Source organism: Lichenostomus cassidix, chromosome 3 (genome assembly GCF_008360975.1).
Source record: "Lichenostomus cassidix isolate B80296 chromosome 3, HeHo_3.0, whole genome shotgun sequence".
Lineage (NCBI taxonomy): Eukaryota > Metazoa > Chordata > Aves > Passeriformes > Meliphagidae > Lichenostomus > Lichenostomus cassidix.
The window spans coordinates 47,886,578-47,904,679 of NC_139483.1; the positions used below are offsets into that span (position 1 = coordinate 47,886,578).

General features: G+C 39.8%; 1 protein-coding gene across 3 annotated transcripts in view; it reads right to left on the reverse strand.

Annotated features, from left to right (window-relative positions):
- Positions 1-18,102, reverse strand: part of UTRN (utrophin) — a 352,485-nt gene that overhangs the window by 299,675 nt on the left and 34,708 nt on the right. For 2 of the 3 annotated variants that reach the window (XM_085055626.1, XM_085055624.1), the window contains exon 1: positions 17,825-17,940. The exons of the other annotated variant lie outside the window; for it this stretch is intronic. In XM_085055626.1, the coding sequence (XP_084911752.1) occupies positions 17,825-17,918 (94 nt within the window). In that variant the 5' untranslated portion in view covers positions 17,919-17,940. Of the gene's footprint in view, positions 1-17,824; positions 17,941-18,102 lie in introns of those variants that run through there. 3 annotated transcript variants of the gene reach the window in all.

The window sequence follows — 18,102 nt, forward strand, 5'->3', positions numbered from 1 at the left end:
CCGTGCTGTGCTCATAGGATGACAATGCAAACCCAAGAGTTGCAGACAGTGTCCTGACACCTACGCAAGGCTGCAGAGGGTCACCAGAGCCCAGCAACCCCACATGTCACTCCAACAGCTTGCAATGGCTCCTTAACATTGGGTCAGACCAAGCAGCCTCAGCCCCCAGTGCAAGACAGCCCCGTGAAGCTTTCAAGTACAATACAAATACATCTGAGCACATATTTCACGAACTGCCCAGCACATGGAAAGAGAAGAAAAAGGCAGGTAACTCCTGCCCAAAATCCGGCAAAGAAGATGTTTCTAAGCACAAAACCAGGAAGGCACTTAAAGAAAAAAAGACAAAGTAAATTTATGAACATGAAATCACAAACTAGATTTACTACAGCTGGTTTTGTTATGAGCACAGATTAGGTCTTTGAATTTCTAAGTCATTATAAAGAAAACGGAATAGCTTTCCACAAGTTGGTGTTAGCCATCTGCTCCTTCTTCTCTGCCCAAATTAGAACTATTATTAGGCTCACTTGCACTTGTGAAGGTGAATTACAGGATATAAGGTCAGAGGGATCACTGTGATCAACTAGCATAATCTTCTGCATAACAGAAGAGCCATCCGCACAAAAAGCCCCTCTGCATACCAGAAGGAAGTAGAGACTACAGATGTCAGAGACCCTGCACAGGCACAAGTAAACAAGATTGCTTGGACAGACAAGGAAGCCAAGTCATAAACTGCACACACGCAAGTAGCTCTCTCTTCTAGTTTTGGCAGAGTTTCAAATCAGGCAGACATCACAAAGAACTTTGTTTGAACATCTTTAGGAAAGTATGTTCACAGTACAAAAGACACAATGTTATTTTGTTCTCTGTGACAGGCAGGTAAAGACAGTAGCACTGAAAATTTATTCACAACACTGAATTTTTCTACACACTCATATTCCGGAGTCTCTTCTATCCCAACTCTCTTGAGAGGTCTTCCTACTTTTCTTTCCCAATAACCCAAAGGCTGCAATCCTAAACCCTCCTCATTCCCTGTCTTTTCACTCCAAATATTAAAATCTTTCCTGATCCATTCCCTCAGACCTGCGTCTCTTTTACCCAAGGTCCAAGAGTCTATCATCATTGTCTAAAACTCTCTAGGTCAACAGCTTATCACAAATAGAAGCCAGTCTCTGAGGTTTAAATAGTAATACCTGGCTCCTACATATTCCAACATGCTCCACTTTCTTAAGTAGAAGACTAAGGATTCTTGGCCTCCTATACATCAGTGGCTGTCCCACTAGTGCCAGCTCCTGCCCACCTCTTCTCTGGCCTCTCACTGCAAGCTCCCACCCCATCCCAGCACACAGGTACAGGCTACAGGTAGCTGGGTACATGCCAGGTTGGCCTTTACATCCACATGCTGACTGGCATATTTGACTGGTATTTTCACACAACCTCTGGCTGCTTAATTAGCTTTTTAACACACAATTTGGTTTGTGAATACTGTATTAAACTTCCACTGATTACTACAAGTTGAACAAGTTGGACAGGGGAAAAAAAATATGGGAAGACAAGCTTAACTTATATGCTGCTAACATTTTCAAAATTACATGAGTGCTATTTAGATATATCTGAAAGGAAGTTAACCAAGCAACTACTCATACAGTACACACAGGACCCATTTCAGTGACAGTGTGCAGAGTAGAGTTATTTAAAAACAAATGGAACTTAACCCCGTGGAATTTAAGTTTCTGCAACCAGTCCAGTGTAGAAGACAATCATAACACCTTGAGCAGCTGAGTTATGTAAAGTCAAGATGTTAGCTTTCTGGGTTTGATTGCTTCAAACCTCTAATAGTATTTAGAAATCTAGCCTAAAGACCAAAAAATAGCATATGTGTGCTAAAAAAAATTTAAAATCACACATGTTTTCACAGTTGTATTTCATCTATGGAAGGTAATAAAAAAGTAAACTTTCCAATGATAATTAACTCAGAAATTAAGAAAAAAGTAAAGAAGTGTCTTTACAAAGCCTTAACAACACTATCACTTGGAACAAGATTTCTAGACCAAAAACCTTAAACTCAATGAACATGTATAGTTTATACACCTGTTGCAATTTTGTAACTCTTATAATCAGTGTAATACCAATAAAAGTTTTCTGGCAACTTCACGTGGATGGCTCAAGGATTAAGCAAACTTCCACCTGTATGAATCCACTGCTCCCTGCATTATTCCCAGAATGTTTAGTAAAATTTCACATTGAAGTGCTTTTATAGAAAGTACAGCAGGGTAGAGGTCAGAAGGCACCAATGGAAATAATTTGTCTAATCCAAACCCCCAGTCAGAGCAGGTTGCCCAAAGCCACGTTCAGTCAGATTTTTAACATCTGCAATGACAGAGACTTCACAACTTCTCTGAGCAACCCAACACAGTGTTTTACAAAAATAGTTCCCTGTGTTTCACTTTGCTCCCATTGCTTCTTGTCTTTTCAATGGCCTCAGAAGAGCCCAACTACCTTCTCTGAACCATCCTTTCAGATATTTATAAACTTCAGTAGCATCCCTTGGATTCTGATCCTTTTCTTCTGGCTGAACAGTCACAGCCCTCTGTCTTTCCCCGCAGGAGAGATGTTCCAGTCCCCTTATCGTCATGGCTCCCACTCCAGTATGTTCACATCACTCCTGTACTAGGAAGCTCAGAACTGGACCAAGTACTCCAGGTGTGGCATCACCAGCACTGAGAAGATGGGAGCACATCCAGAAACATGTAGCATGCTCGTGCCTAAAGGAATGACAGAGAGAGGAAGCAAGCTCCTTTTTCACAAACTTGCAAGCAGTATGCCTAGGTAACCAAGAAGGCCCATGGCATCCTGGCCTATATCAGAAACAGTGTAGCCAGCAGGTCCAGGGTAGTGATCATCTCCCTGTACTTGGCACTAATGACTCCACACTTGGAATCCCATGTCCAGTTTGGGGCCCTACAGTACAAGAATGATATTGAGGTGCTGGAACATGTCCAGAGAGGGGCAACAGTGAAGGGTCTAGAGCTCAAGTCTTATAAGGAGCAGCTAAGGGAGCTGGGGTGGAGAAAAGGAGGCATAGGGGAGACCTTATCACTCTCTACAACTGCCTGAAAGGAGGCTGTAGCCAGGTAGAGTTCAGTCTCTTCTCCCAGGCAACAAGTGACAGGACAAGAGGAAATGGCCTCCAGTTGCACCTGGGAAGGTTTAGACCAGATATTAAGAAAAACTTTTTCACTGGAAGGGAGGTCAAGCTGCCTTCAGGACAGGCTGCCCAGGGAGATGCTGGAATCACCATCCCTGGAAACATTCAATAGGCACGTGAATACAGCACTTTAGCAATAAGCTAAATAATTTCACTTAACAGACTACATACTAGAAAGTTTCTACACACATCTGTGTCCAGCCTACAAAAATTGACTAACACATTTAAATTCTTCACAATTAAGACTCATATCAAGTCATACTACCCTTACAAATTCCTGGGCAGGAAACACTGGAAGACAGAAGTGGGGGAAACTGTTGCATACCGATCTTGACAACAAAGCTAAGCTCAGTCTTTACAGAAATCAAATAGACAAAGGAAGGTTAAAAAAGTATAAACTGTTTATTTTGTTCCCAGACAGGCCAAGTCTGAGCTTCATTAACTACTCAATTATTTTGTTAAGGATCAGTCACTGATGCCTGGAAATTATTTACCTCAGCCTATTAACCTCTGTAATTATTAAGAGGAAACCTGAAACATCGAAGGTTTAAAGAAAGCCCCTAAAATTCACATGGAGTAGTAGTGCTCTAAAGATGAAGGAGAAGCAAGCAAAAAGAATAAACAGGATAACTGAAGAATTTAAATCCAAAATTTTTGTTAGTGCAAACTACACCAAATACTCTCATTTTTATCATTAAAGTAATCCAGCAAATTCACTGCAAAAACGGTCACTGTAAGTTTGCCTGCTTTTAGCTTCACATGACCAACCCAAAGTATGTTGAGTGTCTCCTACTGTCACCCAGCCCTAGTGAGGAAGACTAAGTGAAAGGCAAGTCCAATTCTTGAGATAAATTATTTCCTTTCCCAGTTACATTCCTTTGCTGGCCAAGGAATAGTGAACCATTGGGGAAAGGGGAACACCTTTGTGCAGAAACTAAGATGCTAAGCAAGTATTTAAGCATTTTGTCCATGACAAAATTACTATTTTTCCAGCAGAGGTAAGAAGAAACAGTAATAAAGGTGTATTATCCATTTTGTGTTTTTAGTAGGACATCTTAATGGAGAAAAAAATAAAAGAGGAATTTATTAGAGTAAAGCATTATGAATGGTTCCTTCTTACAGCTTCTGGCAAACATAAGATTTTCTTTTGTCATTTGATCAGAATAGCAGTAAGTTGAGGCATCGCTAATCCTATATCCTAATTAAACTCTCATTTCCTTCCATGGCTTAGTCATTAATTAGTCCCCAAAGTTGAACACCCTCCTGATTAACTGCTCTGAAAGTACATAAATTCTGTTTGTCAATTGCAGGACAAATATCTGGAACACATTAAACCAGGTGTTTACACAATCAAGCAAGCCACAGATCATCAGTGTGAGCCCACTGAGTATTTCCCACTTCAACACAGAAAGATCCTTGAGGATATACAATTCCCAATAGTGTGAGAAAAACTAGAAAAGATAGTCCGCTCTCATAAGGCTCCACCTGGGGTACTGCTTCCAGCTCTGAGGCCCCCAGCACGGGAAGGACAAGGACCTGTTGGAGCAGATCCAGAGGAGGCCATAAAGATGATCTGAGGGATGGAACATCTCTCCCATGAAGACAGGCTGAGAGAGTCAGGGTTGTTCAGTTTGGAGAAGAGCAGCCTTCCAGCACTTAAAGGGGGGCTACAGGAAATACGGGGAGGGAGAGTATCAGGAAGTACACTGGTAGGGACAAGGAATAAATGTCTGAAAGGGAAAGAAAGTATATTTAGTCTACATATAAGGAAACATTTCTTTACTTTGAGGGTAGTAAGGCACTGGAACAGGTTGCCCACAGAAGCTGTGGATGTCCCATCCCTGAATGTGTTCCAGGCCAGATTAGATGGGGCTTTGAGCAACCTTGTCTAGTGGAAGATGTCTCTACTCACAACAGGGAGTTCGGAACTAGAGGGTCTTTAATGCCCCTTCCAACTCAAACTGTTGTAAAATTCAATGAAAATACAACAGAGCAGTCAAAAGGAGAGCAATCAAGTTCAAAGTTCAAAGCCTACTAAGCCTTTGGCAGAACCTGAGCCATATATATATAGCTCATATATATTTCAGCAGCCAATTGTTTAGGCAAAGGATTACATGAACACATCCCAACCCCCATGCTTGTATTGTTTAATGACAAGCTTTTAATAGAACTGTGGTAGAACCTGTGCAAAAGTAGGGTTTGATTACTGTCTCTCTAACATATCAAGTGGGTTCATATACAATTTGGAATAGACACATCACCTTTACCTGTGTAGAAACCGGCCAAACAACAAAAAAATATCACCTAATGAAAACAGATAATTACATGTCATATTATTACTGCTGCCTCTGGCAACTATTCCAGTAGATCAGTCACACTCACAGGTATAATCCTGTCCTGGGTGCATTTTCAGAGAGGGTTCTTTTGCATGCCTTCCCAGTGTTAAGGAGTCAGGCAACAAGCAGGTCAAGGATTTGCTTTGTTTTGTCCTCTGCCAAAGGTCAATGCCCCTGCAGCAGACAGGTGTCTATGCCTCAGCAAGGATGGAACTTGCAGAGTGGATGATGCTAGCCTGAGGACCAAAACGATGATAACCACCAGTGAAACAAGAAAAATGAGGGCACTAGTATAAACTGGCTGGAAAAGTAGAGACAAGCTTATGGAATTAGGAGTCCACTTTAAAAGACATAATTTACAGCCGAAGAAATCCCTGAACTGCAAACCAAAATAAGAAAACGAGGTAGAGTAGAGGAAGTGCCATTAAAGATGTGCTCACGGAAGAAGTGTAAGCACATGGTATCCAGCTGTGGAGACCACTACAGGCAATGATGAGGACACGATGACATCTGCATGGCAGATCAACTCTCTTTGCCAGCAAGAAAAGCAGGCTACAGAGCAAACCAAAATACCAAGTACAGCTTCTGCAGCAGAAGCTGTACATTTGATGGAATACAAAATTTCCTCAGTTCAGTGGTTTATCTTGCCATTCAGAGCACTTGGTCTGATACATTTTAATCAATAAAAACACTTATTCCTTTCCAGTGTCACAGTGGACCAAAAGTAAGAACTTAACCCCCACCCCAAAAAAAGCCTGGACAAGATCACCATTGCTGGGGAAGGAGGAAATTCTTCTAAGGCTTTGACACTTCCACCTTCACCCCACCCCAAAAAGAAAAGCTGTTTGTAAGTAGCGTCAAATAATATTTCTTGCTACAAACAGTTTTACTGGACAAGTATTTCCCAAAACTCCCAAAACTCAGGCTATAAGCACAGCTAGAACAAGAGCTTTGCTTAAAGTTGGGGTTCAGTACAAAATCCCAGTCTCAAGTTACCTCCTAGCACCTTCTCTATACATCGCCAGCTTTCCAAAGAGCCATTAATGTTTTGTCAAACATACCCATACAAACACTAAGTACCAGACAGCCCTGTTGAAGCAAAGCCCAACTGCTCCAACACATTTGAGCAGGTTGTGAAGGGTCTACATTGATGCACAATTGGTCAGAGTAAAGGGTCAAATAAGGGAGAGAAAAGAGATGAGGACAAGGCAGGGATGTACTCCTAGAAGCATTAAAAGGCTCTCTATGAAAGAAAATAAAAACTCATGTGGTTCCCCAAAGGGGTTAAGAGAAGCCTGTTTTCTATTTAACATGTATTTGCACTTCTGAGTGAGAAAGTTACTACAACAAATTACCTTAGTACACATTTACAAGAATTTCAAAGTCTCAATAAAATGATGCATTTAATTAACCACAAACTATAAAGCTTAGTAGCAAAAAAACCCCAACAATGCATTTCACACTCTTCAGGTTATGCAGATAAATGCAACACCTTAATGAAGGCAATAAAAGAAAGATTCTTATTTCTGAAACAATAATGTAGCCTTCACAGAAAGAACAAGTGGTATGAACAGGGTCAAATAAACAGAACAGATCACAAGGTCATCTCCTAAAGATGCTATCATCATAGGACTTGCCTCTGAATCTTTAGCTTTCTGTACTATAAATCATATTGGGAAAAAGTGGCAAATGCATCTAGAAAGTACTTTTAACTCAATTTTTTTAACTAATTTCTACAAAGTGAAAACCAAAGAAAGGTTTACCTTCAACATTCTGCATTGGTAACTATCACAAGTAACTTCAGTATTTCTGACAGTCTTACCTGCATCACACAAAGCAAAACTAAAAGCAATGTGATTGATGAAACTTGCTACAACTATTAAGTTGTCCCACTTTAACATATAACCTTAAACTATTGCAACAGAAATACAGTTGAGAACCTTAAACAGCTTATTAAAGTTTCTACAAGATTTTTCTACAGCTGTTTGTTTCTTTGGACAATAGTTTTAAAAACTAAATCACAAAACCACTTTTTTTTTTTTTAAAGAAATACTACAAATGTTTTCATCCCCAACACAATGATAAAAGAAGCTGAATTCACGTAATACAGATTAGACCTTTGCATCTGAAGATCACTAATTTCACTTGATGTTGGCTACCACTTCCAATTTTCCATGGTATTGCCACATTAAGGCTACTCTTTAAATGTTACAATATTTTCATGTCCAGAACACACTAGCAAAGCAGCAGCACAAAACAAAGAAATAAAACTTTTTCAACTGCAAAGAAGCAAGGAAGTGGGAAACAGCAGTAAGGATGTACCGAAGGGCATATGAACTCACTCACTCTGCTCTCTGAAGGTCACGGAGCAAGCTGCAGTACAGTGTGCATATTTCAGACTGTCCATCACTGACACATGAACAACCTGTGGCAGAAGTAAAACCCTTCACAAAACCCGAGTATTCATGAAGCCTACCACAAAGGTGCAAGGAAAGAATTCCTGCAACTGCATTCATATCTGCAAGCTGGTGCAGCAGGACAAAATGCGTCCTAAATGTCAGTCACCTACCTACCTGCTACTTGCTCAAACAGCACAAGAGCCTGTGCTAAAAGGGATTTATCATTGTCCAATAGGTTTGGAAAAGAAAATTCACATTTGACAAATAACTCAAGTGGCCAGGAGATAGTCTTCTTTTTCTTCATACAATTATTCTACTAAATATTGCTGTGATCCCCCTCAGAGTTACACGGTCCAGCTAAGAAGGGCTCTGGGAGTGCTTAAAAGGCAGTACAGACATACTTTATCCTGCAGTATCTTTTCAGTCCAACTATGAACTGGTATGACTGGCTTCACAAAATGACATTTGCAGACTTCTGTTTATTCAGAAACAGAAGCCTCGAATTCTGTAAATGACACGTGAAAACTGAGGGAAAGGGAAAAAGTGCAAAGGAAGAATCAGAGTAGACTTCTAAGGAGGCTAGGAAAGAAAGAAATATATGTGAAGATTTTTGCTCTCAAAAGAATTAGCATGATTAAGCGATGACTTCACAACCTATTATGCTCATTTCAATTTTGGTGCATTTAATTATAACCTTGTACATGTGAGAGAGACTTGTCTCTATCCCTGCAGAGATAAGAATATAGTAAAAACAACTTGCTAAAAACTAAACAAATAAAAGCTCAGAAACTTTAGTCTTGTCACACCATTCCACACTTTCTATCCATGTCACAACACTTCACTCTCATTCCTCAAGTCTTTGCATGGCTGCAAAAAGGAAAAGCAATTAAGACTGACTACCAACCTTCTAATCCTTCAAACTCAGAATGAAATTTGAGCTCAGTAAGGAACCATTAGAAAATGACACAAAACTCCAGCTGCTCAGTTGTAATAACTGCACTTCCTAGAGATGACCACTATAGGAAAAAAAAACCAAACATGGAAATCTTCAAGAAAAGCCTGAATCTCCACCTTTTGTTCTCTACTTTTAGCACAGTAAAAGAAGCCATATAAGAAAGCAGTATGTGAGGATAGTAATTCTTGGGAGAGAAGGAAGAATTAGAAAAGAATAAGAATGCACAAGGGTGAAACATGAGTGTTTGTATTTATCGTATCAATTATGACAAGTTCTTCGTCTGCATCATGTCAGGCTCCTAACCACAGGACAGCAGAGAAGAATTTGGGGAGGAAGAAGATGCAGACAGAAAGTAGGCATCAGTTAAGAAAAAACATTAAGAGTTCAGACATAAATGCAGAAGTGTCATATTATAGGAAGATCAGGAAAAATGAAATAAGCCTGAGAAATTGAAGATATTGATCAAATAACTTCAAAGAGGTATTTAAACATAATGAAAGGAGGAAATCTGAAGGTCACACAAAAAAAACACCACAGCAGCAGTAAAATCATAATTGTGCAAAGTTAACTCACATCACGTACCTATACCAGGGAGATTTGAAAAAAAATTGTATTTCTTTGACAACATAAGATACTGTTTTGGAACTTTGTTTTAACTTTCTTAACTGCACATTTGGTTCATTTCTTGCAAAGGTGAAAGCTCAATAATTCCCGTATAGTGAGAATGGCATGAGAACACAACAGGAGAATGAATATGCAAAGACAGAAACAAGAAAAAAGCTTCCTTGATTTATTAGACATGAGAGAGCATTTTCCCACTGTGAAGCAGTCAATAACAGATTATTGAATCAGAGATTACCTGTTTGTCTCAAGAGAATCAGAAATTACCTATTTGTCTCAAAAGTCTTCAAGAGCTACTGCTAAGCCAGTAGAGCATTTCCCCAAGACCTGTTTCTGTTTGAGCCATTTTACAGTAACTTCTACCAACTCTAGCATCAACTTTGCTCTACTCCCCCAGACTACAATATGAAAAATAAGATGGCTACAGATCTATTCATAGTGTCACATCTAATTTTTAACTGAACAGGGAGGCTCTGGCAGGACTGCATGCTAAACTACTGAACTGATGAAGAACACTTATTTTTCCTAAGTCCTTCAGCCACTAATAATTTGTATACACAGATAGGTTTGGTTCTGCTTGGATTTGGTGGGGCTTTTTTTTGTGGGATGTTATGTTCAATGGCTAGAGTAAATTTTTTTTCAAATAGTCTCCCATCTTACAGATAAAGAGCATATTCACACTGTCAAAATAGTAGCTAATTATTTACCTGAGATGACTGCTGCATATAATGTTCAAGGATATTCACCAGCACAAGGCTATTAGAATACACATGTTCTGTCAGCGAGATCTGACTCACTCTCTATCCCTCTGGAGGGTGACAGCTACAAAGCATGCAGCTTTGTGCACACTGCAAAGGGGACTGCAGACAGGGCAGCATGCAGGAATAAGGAACACCACACCAGGACTTCAGCAAGAGAGACTTCAGAAAATATCCACTACTCCTGCTTATGCTGGCTGTAACCCAGCCTTACCACTCCAGCAGGCTCCCTCAGCTGATGCCACCAGAAGCAGGAGCACACAAGCAGCAGAACACTGCACTTGCTTAGCAGCTCACCAGGACCATTTCCAAGATGCCGCAAATATTCAATGCCAGTCTGCACGCCTCAAACACAGAGTTCATTTGTGAAGGTTTTAGAGTCACACATGATGAAGGCACAAGGACACACACAGTCAGCCAAACCCTGCTCCCACAAGTATTAGCATGTTTGCTAAACCAAACTTCGAATTATTTTCAGATAGATTTTTGTTTGTTTCACACCAAGAGTCCATTTTTACCATCTGGATATTTTTGGACCATAAGTTTTTAAGCTCATGAGCTTACTGAGAGTTGACTCTGTGTGTCTGCTAAAAATAGTCAGCTTTTCTCACAAATAAAAAAAAAACATTCCAATTATGATATGATTTGATTTAAATAAGCAGGCTTTTTCATTCCCATTGATGAAGGGTGGCAAGGATTTGGGAATTAAGGAGTACAATTGAGTCTGGGAGGATGGGGACAGATGGGTAGAAGGTGTTTTAGTTTTTCTCCTTGTTTCACACTATCCTATTTTATTTTAAGTGTCAGTAACTTAAGAAAATTTCCCATCAGTCAAGTCTGTTTTGCGCACAGTTCAAACTGGCAAGTGATATCCTTATCCCTGTTTAAATCCATGAGCTTTTCAGTCCTATTTTTCTCCCTCTGTCCAGCTGAGGAGAGAGTAAAGGAGTAGTTGGGTGGGCATTTGGCAGCTACCAAAGTCAACCCACCACAGGGGGTTAACAGCAAGCCTGTTATGCAGAGTCAAAGACAATATTAACTGCAATAAGGCATACTTGAAGCAATTTACACAGAAAAACCTTTCCCCTTATCTCAGAGAAGGATGTCCAATAAGATAGCAAACGAGTTTACCTGGCCATAAACTAATTGCAGCTCAACTCCTGCAGGCAAACGCTTACAGTTATTTTTATTACAGTAACAAAATAATATAATACCCACAAAAAATCATAAACCACCAAATATCTTTAAAAGAATCCAGAGAAGCAAGATGAATGCTCTATATATATATAATAAAGTCTATTATAGTATCGTTCGCTATCACTCAAATCATTTGATCCTAGTAACAAGTTAAACAGCACTGCTTTCTGATATTAGTCTCTTGTAATAATTAAATATATTCAAAGATTAACATCTTGCATTATCAGCAATACACTGGTTTCTCTCTTTCAGATACTTTTTCACTGTGCACTGAAGTGGGAATAATTGACAATTTGATTATTTTCAAGAATATACCATATGACTATATTAGAGACAGGAACGAAACTGCATCAAAATCAACTAAAAACACAAGAGGCACACTGTGATTGGTTTAATTCTGTCTAGGTATTAGGACTTGCAACTCTTTCTGATAACAACTTTTGCATAATCAGTTCTGCTCACAGATCAGGAACTGAAAGGATAAAATACTTGCTTCCATATAACTGTGTGGCACATTTACTGCTTGCTTACTACAGCAAAGTACACTATCAGCACATCATCATTTGATACTAAAGTTCACCAATCACATCTTCTCTCTCTTTTATTAATGAGAAATGAGCTTGAACATTGTGGGAGACTCTACCTGCAATCGAGACTACTAAGCAAAAGGCTACGGCATGTTCCCACAGGAAAGTTATCTGTGTAACCCACACTTGGAACTTTTTGCCAAGCTACTGCTGTTACTGCTTCAGATTAGATAAGGAACTCTTGCATGAGATTTTATGACAACAGATACAGAAATGATGATGAGGCATCAGGTGACAGAATTTTATATCTTTCTTGTACACAAGGCTAAGAATCCCAGTTTATTATACTTAAACCTATATTGCCATCAGGAAGCTAAAGCTTACAGCTTATTCACTGAAAGGAAAACTGCAGCAAGAATTAGTAGCAAATTGTTGCGTAAAAAATATACAATGCAAAATTTACATTATAGAAAATAAGAAAACAAAATGGATGCTATTTAGTAATAAAGATTAGCTCTCAAATATTCAATTCCAAATTGACATTTATTTGCAGCAACTAAAAAGATCATATTCATTTGCTTTCTGCATTATAAGTGGAGAAATGGCAACTAACCTTTTAGAAAGGGTTATGCCTGACAAATTTGGCAAAAAAAAAATCTGTATAATAACTGTATGAGGGGGGAAAAGTAGCTTTAGAGGGGATCTGTTACTCTGCTTACAGAAAGTAACAACTTTACTATCTACTTGCTACCTTAAAAGCAGCCGTGGAAATGTTTTCCTTGTATATTAGACAACTCTGGTCACATAAGTAAATATTGATTTTACTGTAGCTAAGCTGGGAGCAGAATTTAATTTCAATGGTCTGCACAGAACGTTTTATGAATTGCTTTAAAAATATTTTGCATTACAAGGCATTAAACCAGCTAAGAACCTTTTAAAATAATCTGAAGCTTAAAATGATTGAGCTGTACAAAAAAACAAGTATAGCTGAAAGAGCAACAGTATTAAAGGCTGCACTTCATCAGCTCATAAAGCCAAGCATAAAGCCAAGTTTTCTTTCAAGCCAGGGCAGACAGCCCTGCAGCCTTGTCCCTGCTGGGGGACAGCTCAGGGGCAACCTCGCGAAAGCACTGGGCTAGAACGAGTCACTCGCACGAGAGGGAATGGGCAGGGACAGGACCTATGTCCTCTAAGTTCTTACATCATATCACATCACAGGCCTTAATTCCGAGTTAATCAGAGCCAGGACCGTTAACCCTGAGCAACATTATCTCAATAAAGGGGAGATATGCCATAACCACAGTACAAAATCCACACTGCAGTGAAATTCAGCAAGACAGATACAACCATTCTGCCTCCATCAGCACAAGGGATACGGAATGCTCTGTTAACTGTCAAATATTAGCAAGGGCTGCCAGTGCCCGCTTGTGTGACAGCTTGGATTGGGGCAGAAACAAGGGGAAAGCTGTTGACTGTCACCCTGCACCGCACGGAACTCAGGTAGCACATTCCCCAGTTTCTGCAGAGAATCCCTGAACCATTTGGTGCTTTTCTGAACACTACGACAGAAATTCATCTCCGCACGTAACAAGTGTGAGAGAAAAGGCATCTCCTTGCCCTGCGGCACAGGTCCGGGTTTTACCCGCTGGAAGGATCAGCCAGGGAATTACTGCAATTCGCTTTCTCAGCTGCTCGCTTAGCGAAGATTAGGGCGCGCTCCACCCAGACGCCACACAAATGAGGTCACATAGCTGACCACACTGCTGCCAATTCCTGCCCTATTCATCAGGGACGAGGGCAGGAAGCAGATGGAGCCCTCAAGTTAAGGGTCACAACACTTCAGTGAGAACATAAAAGCGAAGCAGCGGCAGAGAATTCACCGGTCGGGGGAACGCGGTTTGTCCGCATGGCAGAGCTGAGTCACGGGCACCGCTCTGCCCAACACAACTCGGTACCCAGAGGGACACACACTGCATCCAGCAGCAAAACGCTACCCCCTCACTGTTTAAAAAACGGACTCTACTACAGGACAATAGAAAATATTTTCCGTTCATTCAGTACCTATGTGAATTTAAGAGTTTAAAATACAAGAGTTTTTTGAAGCTCTTCAGACTTTGAAAACTAGTTCACTTGAAGACCCAAAAGGCAATATGATGCAATTACTATGTAAAGCTGGTTTTATTTACAACTATGCTGTATTTCAGAACACATACTTCATCACCTGCTGCCAAAATGGAAATATACCATTTTCAAGTGTTTAAAAGCTACAGTTGTTTGAAATCAAACAGGTTTCAGGTCCAACACAGCTCTACTAAACAACTACCAAAACCAGAGTTTACAGTAAGATGAACAATACCATAAATATTATTTTGACTATTGTAACAGCTTGTGTGTGGTCTCAAATAATTCCAAGCTGCTATCAGTGCATATATCTTGTGGGAACACAGACAAATTCCTTCCCACCTGAAAGAAAGGTTATCACTTATAAGCTAGTGCTTCTGAGATTTCCAGAGGCACAAATGGTAACAGAAGCTAAACACAGGGGTTCAAAAGATATACTCACAAACTATCTGTTTGCAAAATGCCTCATGTCATTACCTTCTACTACTGTTAAAAAGTAACACTCATTTCCGTCACTGGGGTGGCAACTGCACAATTAAGTCACACAACAAAATGTACATTGATCTCTTGCTTCTGTTGACAACTGTAAGAATAAATTAACAAAACAATATCTAGACACATATTGCTGAGATGCTAACACAGGTTATTCAATTACTGCAGAGTGCTTTACTGGCTTCAGAAGATGACATTTTACAGAAAAAGTGCCATAAGGCAACCGCTTTCAGAAGATTTCAAAGAACCAGCATCTTTTTCTGCCTCTGCAATATAGATTAAGCAGCCTCCCCTCCAATGACAGGGTGATATCCGTCTGGGTAATGAGACAATTGAGGTAAAAAAAAAATTTTAGAAAATAATCACATCAAATAGTAAGTACTTTATAGCAATAAAGTACATATATATAAACATAAAATAGCCCAATCATTTTCCTGGAACAGTTTCAGAAATTTTACTAGAAGAATATAAATTATGTCCCATGGCACGGAACAGCAATGAAGAAAGCCCATTTGTTTGAACAGGCAAAGAAAGTACAAGATTTCTTCTTTTTTCCCCTCCCAAATAAAGAGTAAGCTTTCGTTCCAGTTAGGCACCACTAGCCTACCAGTGCCACCACACTACCAACACCCATCACCAACCTGAGAGTTTCAGAGGTTAAGAGAGATTAGACTGTCACAAACAAGGGCATCCCACAATATGAGTAATTGATTTATCATCTAAAAGATATGAAATAAATCTCTGACAAAACTTATTTGTGCTGTTTAGGCTTCAGAGAACATAAGTTAGTCTTACCCATTCTGATTTCACCCAAATCAATTCATTTACGATCAGATACTTTATCAGATATGAGCTTCAACCTCCCTCCAATCTCTGCCAGTTCTCACAGCAAGCAGACAGCCAAAAAAGCCAAAGCCACACCTCTGCTGACTGAAAAGTGTCCCTGTTATTTATATTCTAGATTTCTGTGAAAAGCAAAGGACATGAAGAAACAATTACATACACACCCCTTCCAACTTCTCCACCCATTTTTTTTCTTGAGTATTTCCAGTACTACATCATTAAAAATCCTGTCCTCTCAGAGAATGGCATTTCCAAAGTACACACCCCACACCCTCCCCCCCAGTGTATTCTACCTTCAGGTTTTTTCCTCATTTTCCCTTCTGTGCCTCTCACCTTCTAGCTTTTTTTCAGATTTTTTCCCCTTGTCTGTGCATTTCCAACTCACTAAGAAATGTCCAAAGCCACAGCTCACTCACAGCCTCCAAATGCACAGTATTAAAAGAAGTGAACAGGTGACAGTGAATTTGAGACTGTGACTCTCCTGGAAAACAAATCTACAGTGCTAAACTTTATGAAGAGTTAGGAAGATTATAATGCAACAAATTTCCTAAAAAAAAAAACTGCTGGTTGATTAAGAAAAATTATAACTGCAATGTACCAGCCATGATCTATGTGCCTTTAGAAACTGAGAAACTCAGTTTAGAAACTCTCAACTCAGACTTAAACAGGCTTTAAGAAACAGTCACTAAACACTCTGCTCAATCAATATAAAGCACCTAAACAAGCATGTAGCTGCTACTCAACTAGGAGATTTACACCTTTGCGTAGCCACCTGGAGCAGGCACCAGAGAAATCATCCACAGACATGCAAACATCCGCAAATATTAAGTGTGTGTATGTTTACATGTTATAAACATCTGAAGGATTGAGATAGAAAACCTCAGAGAGCTTGACCCTCCTATTGTCCCACAGATGAACATTTCAGAGCTTTCACAACTGCAGTGTTCATCAGTTAACTACATGGCTGGTTATAACTCCTGTCCCAAGCTTATGCTCTTCTAAAAATATGACAATAAAAGAAGGAAGGGAAAAAAATCCAAGAAATAGTCCTAAAAAAACCCACACCAGTACATACAGAGCCAGAACAAACAACTTCCATGAACATCAGCCCAAGTTAAAAACCAAGCAGATTGATTTTCTCCTACCGCTAACCTTCCAAGAGTGATCAACTGCAGCTGTCTCACATTTGAGGGCTGAATACGTGCAGATTTTGAAGAACACTAGATCTCTCCAACCTACAATTTACTGAGCTCTCCAGAGTCAGTCAAAAGCAACTCCACTCACATTACCGAGTTTTCTTACATCTTTATCAGCTTCTTAAGAAAGTTTGGACTGAGCCACAAAGGAAAAGTTTTTGCTCTCAGCTAAACTGGCATACATCCAAATCCACTTCATTGTTCTAGAAGCAAACATACGTGAGATCAGAGTCCCAGCCCATCATTTTATTCTAAAGTTAGCCATTACACTGATACATCTTAAGAGGATTTTTTGTAATCAGACTCCAGCTTTGTACCAAAAAACCCACATCACAAGTCAACTCAAATGGACTAAATTTTTTATTGATAAATAGGTCCTGTTTTCATTAAGTTCTGACACCAATTCACAAAATAAACAGCTCCCATCTGTTAATTACTGTATCTACATAGCATATTCACAAATACTAGGAATGCTCAAATTGTCTTTTCCTTGCCGATCTGTGCTATTTGGCCCTAGTCACAAAACAGAAGAGACAATCCATGAAATTTCAATTAGAATAGGTATGAGAAATGGCAAAAGGAAAAGAATATTATCCCAAATTTCTCTCTTCCAAAGCACCCCTCCACAAAACATTCTTTCCAAATTACAGGAATAGTGCTCTAGTGAGATACCACCAAAATGAGGAGAAAAACTTGTGAGAGGTCAAGGAGCTGCTATAAGTTTATACATTCAAAAGTACCAAAAGGCACAATAAGCAGAACTGTAAAGAATCAAAAGAACTAAATGCTGAAATCACCATAATTCAATGCACAGTTTAAGAAAATTGAGGACATTAAGACTTTCGGACAGAAAAACAATAAAATTTCGGCCATGAACAAGTCACTGTTCCAGGTGAAAGGGAAGCCCACAACACAAGCATTACCAAGAGGATCTTGTGGCTGCAGGTGTGACGCAGCCAGAGCTCACACGACACTTGCAACGGAGCAGCGCCACAGAAAACAGCATTTCCCTGCGCTGCTTCCTGCCTTGCCTTCCACAACCTGCTCTGTTAAAATAAACTAACTTTTGCCAAGTTAAGAAAAGCAGCTTTCATCAGGTGTAGAAAATAAAAACAGACCCACATGGCTGGATCCTTTCATCTACCACAGCCTTCAGACACAGGGAAGCACTTACCCAGCGGAGGGCAACAGGTCTGCCTGTCAGTATCCCGAGGCGCAGCAACCTTGTACTTTTTCCACGCAACTTTTTTGGCTGTTTGAACGCTCATGATCAAGCTCACTCTTTGAATAACAGGAAAGTGAAGATGCAGAGGAAGTACACGCTAGAACCCACGCAAGAACTGCATGCTGGGATTCAAGGGGGAGGGAAGCACTGGTTTTCCTCAGAGGGTTTGGCACATTCAGCCACACAGTGACTGACAAAACCAGTCAGGAAACAAACCTTTAAAAACG